Source organism: Halyomorpha halys, unplaced genomic scaffold, assembly GCF_000696795.3.
Source record: "Halyomorpha halys isolate HHAL.00 unplaced genomic scaffold, Hhal_1.1 Scaffold47.1, whole genome shotgun sequence".
Classification (NCBI taxonomy): Eukaryota; Metazoa; Arthropoda; class Insecta; order Hemiptera; family Pentatomidae; genus Halyomorpha; species Halyomorpha halys.
In genome coordinates this window covers 1,186,004-1,196,283 of record NW_027114806.1, presented here as the reverse complement: position 1 = coordinate 1,196,283, position 10,280 = coordinate 1,186,004, and the positions used below count along the sequence as shown (strand labels likewise).

Here is a 10,280-nt window from a genome sequence, read left to right as displayed (position 1 = left end):
TTAAAGTTTTGAAAAGAAAAAAAAATTAAATAATACAAAAAAATTTTATAAATCAATGAAAATATATGTAACTGATGAAATATGTAAGTATAATACTAGAATAAAGAAACAAGGTACAAGTTTGAGCTAGAAAAAAAAGAGTGAATAGAAACCATGACAATAAGTATATGTGGTGAATATAAGTGGATAAGGAAAAATAGAAGAGAAGGCGGTAAAATAAAGATAAGAAAAGAAAATAAGAGAAAACTCACCTACTTCTAGGAGACCGCAAATCTATATGAGCTAGTGACAAGTTCGGTAAGACTCTGAATTAAAAAATACGTTAGCAATATGACAAAAATACCGGGAGGTAATTTTCCTTAGCCCTTATGAAGGCTAGAAACTCTGTCCGAAACGTTGGCGCAATAAAATAAGTTCTCTCAACTCGTTGGTGTTTTTTACTGAACGCTTTCCCAACCATCTTCTCATCATATATATCGTCTAAGATCAACTATCTTCTCATCATTTTAAAATATATTGTTAAAGGGGGATGTAATATTTATTTATTTTTTATTACTTTATAGGCAGCTTATTAGGAACACCATCTATTGTAGAAATATTCACTACTACGTAATCTTACTTAGGTTCCGGTGATGTGTTAGTAAAAGTTCATGTTCTAATCTAGCTTGTGCAGCACTCCATAAAACTGATGAATTAAACATCTGGGTCATAGATGTTTCAATAATTTAAAATCGACTTTATTTATACTGTTCACATATAACTAGTAAGATAACAATTACGTTCAATTCAATTTTCCCATATTTGTATTCGTATTTTTTTATTTTTCAATTTTTCGAGGATTCTTCCCGGATTATTACAATGTTATGCAAATACGTCATAGTTTCGTCATATTTATATGGCTGTTTAAATAATTGTTTGATTATTCAACCAGTAAAAAAATATTTTGGAATGCAAAATGACTAGTGGGAGTGCATTCTTCACTATCACCTAACCCTGGAATGGTTATTTCATAATAAAGCATGTACATTAATTAAAATTGTATTGAAGGAAATCATTCACATCCTAATATTTATCCATTCCATAATAATAAAAAAATATTGCTCAAATAAATAACGATACCTTATATTGGATTCGGGATGAATTTTAATTTTATCTTATTAAGAGAAATTTTATTAAATTTATCTAAAAGCTACTGTTTATAGTTAAATTATATTAGTGGCAGTGCTTCTGTAATAGAAATATGATAAAAGGATTCAGGGGACTGTGAGATGTATATTGGAAGTGCACAAAGTTAGTAATATGGTATTTTACCGTTTCTTGGAAAGTGTCTTATATAGCTTATTTGATAATGATAATCTGCTTAATTTTTTTTATTATTATAAAATCGCTCTCGTATAAATTCTATAAAAATTAGTCTCAAAATACGTATTAAATTTTTTTTTTTGGCTGAAAAATAAGCCCTAATTATTGTTTTTACATACGTTATTTCAACGTAAAAATTTCATTTTTTTTCTTTTAGGGTTATTTGTTTTTTAAATAATTCTCAACTATTAGTTATATTTCTTATGGTTCTTCTGCAGTACCTAATTGCCTATATACTACTGTAAATACTTCACCAAAGTTAATTATCGAAGTGCCAAAAGATGTCAGAACTAGAAACCTTTGGACCTAGCTAGAAGAGACATGAAATTATTATCGAATCTAAATAACAGGGTATATGTTTGTGAAGATTACTTTAATATAATGCAATATATAATGATATTAATATAATGAAGGGGTTTTGGGATGAAGGAGTTATGTTACAAAGAGTAAATTTTAACAAAATATGGTTCAATTTTTTGAGTACATAGCTCCTTATACATCTAAGTATCTCAAGTGTTAATTGGGTTTTTAAGATTAATATTCAAAAAAAAGTTACATAGCCCCTTCATCCACTTACCTCTTCAAGTGCATTGAAAGGTGCACTTATGAGAGCATTAGAGGTTATATTTACTCCGAAAGACTACTTAGAGTAATTGAAACCGTAATTATTTTGCCCTTCAGTTGGGAATTAACTGCAATTTAAAATGTACGTAAATTATTTGTTTAAATATTACGAAACGAATATATTAACAATATAAATACTAAAAATGACTAGCAGATTTTTAGTATTTATATTGTTAAATTAGTCGTTTTTAAAAATAAATATTAGATTTTTTTCTTGATTTAATTACATAATTATTATCATTGTCTCTTCTATGAATCGTTTTTTTTACTTATTTATTTTAATTATTTAAAATTTCATAAGTATTATAACTGTGTAAATAGTTAGGTGTGTCTTTTTTAAGGTACTATACCATCGTTTATCAACAGCAATTAAAATTGATATCGATCTTGGGATCGATTTATGTTTCATGAAATCCTCACTCAGTAAATTAATCACTGAACGAGGATTAAACTTGTAACTTACAGTTTGGTTAGTTGTATTTTCGAACTTGAAATGACGGTCGATTGTTTTCAAGTGAGCCTGAATAATGAATCATATTCCAGAATGGCTAATAAGGGAGACTAGGGTGATAATGAAATACCATTGGATGGTTTCTGGTTGACGATGAGAGAGGCGACCTGATGGATTGGAAGGGCACGCCTGATGGACTGGCAGCTGAATAGGGATTCCACCTTCCGTCCACCCCGAACGGCCATGCATCTCCGCTTGTCTTCTCATTGTCATGTCTTTGATTTCAGGTGTGAGCCCGGACAGGGTGGGCTTTTGATGTCTCCTATTACCGGTTCCCACTCAACCTACTGACCGATTAAATGAAGAATGTCGGCTGAAAAATGAGAGACCATTTAGAGGAGGAATGTAACACGATGGCCGCAATAATTGTTTTACATGAAGTTGTATATCATTCTTTAAAAGGAAGCTCATTCCGGCGGTGTTATGTGATCGAGGAATTTAAATTGAACTTAAACTTGTCTCAAGTTATTTTTAAATCTATCTATCTCGGAGCTTTGTGTTGTTTTTTTTTCTTTGTCACCGCTACAATAATCATTCCAAGGATTCCAATACTCTACAGGCATGAAACCATTTGCTTATTTCATAAGGATAATATATGTATAATCATACATTACAATGTATAAGTTTATTAATATCAGTATTTGTTTTCCAATATACAGACTTAACCCAATCTCACAACTTTCAGAATTTTTATTTTATGTTCGCTTTTGAGGGTACTGTTAGGTATATAACGTTTTACAGTTATTTTAACTCATGAGTTTCCAATGTAATCAGGTAATTTTTTTTCCGATTCACATCCGACAATTTTTTTTATCTTACCGACCTTTTTTTGAGGAAAATTCAAAAATTAAAACAAAAAAGTTTTTTAGAATTCAGTTTTCCGTGAACTGAGTTTTCCGTCCGGTCGAGGAAACAAAATTTATGATGAGAGTTTGTCATAGAAAATTGTATTCTAAATCAATTTTAGAACAGTTTACGCACAAATACATAAATTAGTAAAAAGTAAGTGCCCACTGGAATTTCCGGAAATTAGATGGACTGGCTAGGGAACCAAATACCACAATTTATGGGATTAAGAGTGAATGATATATACAGAGAAGTAAGTATTTAAAAAAAAAATATTTTATCCAAAATAGTGCATCCCATTTTACTGATATAGGTAGGATTTTAAAATACATAATAAACATTGGAAATGGATCAAGTTTTTTTGATATATGTGTCTCTGAAAATTAATTGTAATTAGTATTTACTTAATTAATTACTCAATATTTAGGAATGAATTTCTTAAGTCATAAAATCTTGATAAAAGTAAGCCAAATGCGAAGGAATTGTACCGTAAGGTTACAATAACATATTAAAATTTATAGTAAATTTGTTATACTTGCTAGGTGATAAGTTTTTCTTTTAACAATGTTATTATTTTAATATTGGAATATATTTTTTAAAAAAACTTTTTTAATCCAATAATTAGTTAATCCAATGCCTGCAAATTTGAGGGGTGAATATAAAATGACAAAAAGTGTAGTTAGAAGTCTTTGATTTTTCTTTATTTGGTATAGCCACCGACGGGTCTACGCCCGAGGGGTAGACCTAAGGTGGAAGGATTGCGTCAGTACTGACCTACCAGATTTGGGTTTGGACGGAAAAGTGTAGTGTGTATCCAAGTATATCTACATGGAATCGAACCTATATTACGGTAGATCCGCGCCACCAAAGGGTGACTCAAGATTATGCCGGGACTGCAACAAGCTAATGTCACATTCTAAAAAAAATAAGAGAAAAAATATAATTAAATTATAATAACCATATTGCAATATATAATCCAGCATTTACTTTATCCTGTTTTTGTTTCCTACATATTAAACCGCTTTAACTCATTCGAGACGAGTTGTGTACAATGATCTTAAATTGCAATTATCAGTCAGTATGGAAGAAGTGGACAAATAGTAATAAGAATAAGACAAAAATTATCATAGAGCTGTGCAAAAATAAAATTTGATGTTGGTTTCAATTGTTTGCGATTGTTTTAAGAGCTATCATTCTGTACAACAAAAGTAAAGCTCATCTGTCCTGGAAAAATCATTATCTTGTACTACTTTTTAAAATTTTTTGGTTTATTTAGGTCTGTACTCATTTATTTTTATTTATTTAATTTTATCTATAATTATATGCTTCTCTTTATAACTGAACCTAAAATAAGGATTTCATGTTACCTGATTATTTTCGGAATAAATGTTGTTCTATTTAATAATGTGTTTTTATTGTATTTTATATTGCACACTTTGCGTGTGCAATATAAAATGTAAAATATGTAAAATATAAACCGTCCCTCGTAACAAAAACGGTTTTTGTTACGAGGGACGGTTTGTAACAAAAACATTCAGAGAAGCTACCTGCACAAACGGCATGTAATCATCTTATTTGTACAAACGACTGATTTCTATTGCAAACTTGTTTTTTTTTTATTTTAAAAAATGGCTGATATAAAGTAAAAAAATGGATTCTGCAGATGGGGATCTCCAAAAATATATGCTCCCTTCAATGGGTTAAGGACAAGTGTGCCCTAAATTTTTATTTAGCCTTACAAGGGTGCCGCGAAATATTTTTTTATTTCACGTTAGGGAACCGGTAATCCGGCCGTTTCTAAACTCGTATTGCTCAAACACCCCCAATTCAATTGCAACCCTCTCTCTTTTTTGTTTAGATTTAATTATTGTGTTTTTATTTTAACTACATAGTTTTTCTTAAATTTTCATTTTCAAAATGGAAAATTGCGGCGGCATAACAAAAGACCAGACAAGGCAAAAATTGAAGCGAAAAAACAGCATAGCAAAGGTGATTTTTTTTAATGGTATATCATGACCTTAAAAAATAAATACGTAATTATCGATTAATTATTATTTTCAGGATAGATCATTCAGGAGATTTATGAATGAATATAAGCTATTGCTATAGATATACAAATACAACATTCTATAATTAAAACGTTCACTTCTTCAGAAGCGTAGTACTCTACTTCGAAAAATCAGAATTTAGCTTATAGAAGTAATTTTTTTCTGACCTTGGTGGGACCCAATTTACACGTCGATAATTTCAAAAAACTAGATCCAAAATAAAAACAGTTAAAACAATCCCTGACCGTTGGTCTGTAAAATACTGAGAGAGGAATGGGAAATAAAAATCACCAAGAACGTTAAGAAAATTTAATATAAACATCCTTTAAGTTTACTACAGGAGCCAGCAATATAATCTAGTAGGTAGTTGACATGTACGTAAATTATCTATTGTACTTTTCTATGTATCATATTATTTGAATTACCAACCAATAAATTGTATGAACGTCTTTTTTGTTTTGTTTTTTTAAAATTGAAAATAGACTTTACTGAAGTTCCAATGTACTTATCTAATGAATTCCCATTTTCAAGGGCCATTATTGTTGAACATTATTTTTAAATATTAAAACAATATATCCTTTGAAAATTATGTATACGTATGTATGTATAATACATATGTATCTATAATAAGGGCCATTATTGTTGAACATTATTTTTAAATATTAAAACAATATATCCTTTGAAACGTATGTATACAGGTGCGCGCTTATATGAGCTTATATGTAACTTATACATATTATATAAATAAGTTCGTTATCTATTTATTTTTTTTAAATTAAAAATAGAAATCATACCTGTTCTGTTTCTTTTTCTAGCGCTTTTACTCTTTGAAAATCTTTCAGCTTTTCTCGCCTCTTTTCAACCATGTCTTCCAGTTTATCGGCGGTTCCATCCACTTCTTTGAAAAGGCGTTCGACCCTCTCCAGCACAAACCTGTGGAGACGATAGCGTTATACTTATATCATCTTAAACATTGCCAGTTAGCAATGGAGTCGGTACCTACCTTACGTCTTCGCTAGCTGGTAACCTCAACGCCTTCTGGGATAGAACTTCGATGTCTTTGGCCCCTTGATCTCTCAGTTTGATTAGGGTAGGATCAGTTACGGCCCTCGAGAGAGCCCTGGCGTCTTGGACGGCTTGCTGCCTCGTCACTTCGCCGCTGAGGGAGGACATGGCTGAGACTAGTCTTCTTCCGCATTCTCGGCACCTTTCAGTGAACGATTCAGCGTTCTGTAATAAAATATAATGTTTTATTGAATTTCAATATCATGAAAATTAACTTGATTAAAGTTGCGTTGATAAATAAAAGAACTGCATTATTCTATATTCAATTACTATAGCATATTGTGTGTGACTCCGAATAACATGTCCAAAATGCAATATTTAACTACTTCACATAAACTGAAATAATAACAATTTCAATAAATTAATTGCATTTTTTTTATCTAAGTAGTATTGGTATTGATAGGGATTTTGTAAGATGAATCAGATTACTTGAATATTTCTGGACGTTAAGCTTTGGGTCAGTTTGTTTTGACAAAGTACAAAATTGAACTGAATGAAATTGTTTAAAAAATGAAAATGTTTAACTTAACCCAGATGATGGTTTACAATATTGGCCAAAATGTAGCACATATTAAAGCAGTGTATATAATCTTTCAGTAGTATGTGTGTATATACATTCTTTCATCACAATCTTTTTTTTTTTTTTTTTTTAACGGTACCCCAAGGCACAGAGTGTGAAGAATAGAATATGTATATGTTTAATAAAAATAGTAAAAACTAAATATTCGACTATGAAATATTTTATAATACTGCATTATTTTCCCAAATAGTTTTAAAATAAGATTTTTTTGTTCTTGTTGACTACAACCGCAAAACCTAATGGCCATCATCACTTATGAGATAATATTTTATAAGTCAGCAAATTCGGTTTACATTTATTCTGAAAAAAATCATTGACTTCATTCAAAGCAGGAAGTCATTAAAAATAGTCTCCAACCAGATCTTGCTTGAAAACATATTTAACACACATTCGTCCGCACGATAAAAAAAAACAGTATTAGCCAGAACGACAAAAATACATAATTTGTATATTTCAGGAAAATAATTTATTCTGGTTTTTCCAATTCTAAATAAATTGAATATAAATTTTTACCAAACAGATAATCCCAATAAAAAACTGATTTCAGCTTAAGTTACGTCGCATTACGGTGCAAGCGTTAACAACAATCTTCTCTAAAATCTTTTATTTAAAGTTTAAACACTTGGTGATTCATATTACAGTTGCATTATTATTAATTTTCTTATGCAATTTTAATCAAAATAAAATATGTCCTAAGCGGGCAACATAAAAGAAATATGTGCAGACAGTTTATATGATTGTGAGTGTAGTGATAACTTTGACTTTTGGAACGAGATTCGATTTGTAAACTGTACCTTTCCCTGAAGATATATTAATTAGATATACAGAATTCAAAAATATTTGTTTTGGAAGAAGATAGTTCACCATCTTCCAAAACAAATTTAACTGAATGAAATTGTTTCGAAAATGAAAATGTTTAGCTTAACCCTGATGAAAATTTACAATATTGGCCGAAATATAGCACATATTAAAGTAGTGGATTAATCTTCCAGTAGTTTTCTTTTTTTTATATAATAAAATAATGAAAAGTAAATATTCGACAACAAAATATTTTTCCTGAGTCGTAATACTGCATTATTTCCCTAAATAATTTTAATACATGATTTAATGGTTCTTACCTCTGACGAAGCCCTGCAAAGTGGGGTGAAACGTTAGTTAACAATAAATAGTTTTTATTACTATTTATTTTAGTACCTTTATTGACCGTCACCCGGACTATGTTAAACAAATTTGTTTTATTTCAAGTTCCTAAATTTCATTGAAAAATTTATAATTTTTAATAAATTACATCGTTTTTATTTAGACCATATAATTTCTACTGAATAGTTGAAAAAAATATTCATGCATTTTGTGAATGCTGGAGCAAAACATTACCGGATAAATAAGTTTTAAAATCAAAACATATTTAAAAACATTTCTCTTTTGATGAATCTCTATATTTCGTTTTTATTTTCACGCATGGGTTGTATTCTATATACATTACACCATTTTTATGTTAAAATATTAAATTTTAATAACTAGCATTATTCTTTGTAAATTGTACTAATTCCTGTTTGTTTTTTTTATTTAGTATTAATGAAATGTCTTTGATGGAATCTACAGAGCTCTAACGTAAAATTTATTTTTTTTAATTATGTGTTCAGGGATCTATACGACCTGTTTATTCTGGCTTTCCTATAATAATTTTTCCCTCCTAGTTTAATAAGCCAGAGGCACGCCACTGTTGTTGGTATGTCAGTTTCGTACCGTTTCAAAGTGCTTTTAGTCATGAAAGCTACTGATGAGAGGCCCACACCTATAGAGGTATTAACTGAACTTTTTCTTTGTTTCCATTTTGGAACAAAATCACAAGGTTCTATCTTATAGTCATAAGAAAAACGCCTGTGCCTTGTTGTGTTTATGTTGCAAATTAAAAATCGAATTAAAGATCGAAAAACTTGTTTTATAAAATTAATATATCAAATAATTATTATCGGTTTTTAATTAAGTTATATTATTCAGGTAATAGCGTTGCGGCGAATAAGATGGGCGTGTAATTTTTTAGGGTTTATTTAGTTTAGGAACGGATCCCTTGTATGTTAATAAACAACGAACCTACAAGTGAACGTCCTAGGGATTGTGAGAATTCAGAAATGATCTTACTAAAACTGACAAGCCACTAAGAAATAAAAACCATGATTGAGGGTCAGAGTTTTTCATTTTGTGGGAGCACTACTCAATAAAAAATTCAATGACCCAAGGCCGGATTCGAACCTGGCACCTCCTATAGACATCAAAAATTGGTAAGACTATCTCTTAACCACCGAGCTACGGGCGTCCCAAATAAAAATAGTTAACATTGAATCTTAATAAATTTTTTAATTTATTATGATTGTTACTAGAGCGATATTTCTAGTAATATTGTAATAAGTAATTGATATAAATTAAGAGATAAATAATTGATAATATTGGGTATGTTAATGTTAAGAGAAAATTCAAAATAGCAGAAAAGGTTATATTTAGAACAAAAAATAATCCTATAATTTATCAAAATTAAACAGAAAGAAATAAAAATATTTAATTTTTAAGGGTTTAGTAATGAACGGATTCCTTTAATATTAATTAACCATAAACTCATAGGAAAAAGTCTAGAGTTTAGCTTGGCCGAAGCATATATGAAGGGATTACATCAAGATTTAATTTGGTAGATTTGGGTTTCGACCGACGTCACTGGATAAACAATGTTAGTAGACAGGCATTAATGCGTTGGGTTCGCTAAGTATATTATTATTGTTTCAATTAATAGTATCATTAATTGAGATATTAAATATATCTTTTATATTTTTGTATTTATTTCTTAGCACCATGAATGTATAGAATTTGAAATAAGCGGGAAAAGATAGTGATTATCTATAAAATTAATCATAATCTCGATAATATTGTTTTGTTTTTTTATTTTCAAACCTCTTTATTTTTATATATGGTTACAGAATACATTATAATATAATGCAATACACGATAATATTGTAATAAGTAATTGATATAAATTAAGAGATAAATAATTGATAATATTGGGTATAAATAAAAATAAAACCCAATATATTTGGGATGGCATTGCTTACTATTAAAAAACATTTCCCTCTATAAAACTTTTTTTTTTTTTTTTAATAATTTATTTATTGATATTTACAACTGTATACACATATATACAACAAGTAAATTTGCTGTAGGTGACATAGTGACATGATAAAAACATGTGGAGAAT

At 29.4% G+C, this 10,280-nt stretch overlaps 1 protein-coding gene across 3 annotated transcripts in view; it reads right to left on the bottom strand.

Moving 5' to 3' along the window:
* Nucleotides 1–10,280, bottom strand: part of LOC106689696 (puratrophin-1) — an 898,854-nt gene that overhangs the window by 255,394 nt on the left and 633,180 nt on the right. For all 3 annotated transcript variants that reach the window (XM_067051911.1, XM_067051912.1, XM_067051913.1), the window contains exons 10-11: nucleotides 6,395–6,621; nucleotides 6,186–6,324 (exon numbers count right to left, since the gene is read on the bottom strand). In XM_067051911.1, coding sequence (XP_066908012.1) covers nucleotides 6,186–6,324; nucleotides 6,395–6,621 — 366 coding nt within the window. The remainder of the gene's footprint in view (nucleotides 1–6,185; nucleotides 6,325–6,394; nucleotides 6,622–10,280) is intronic.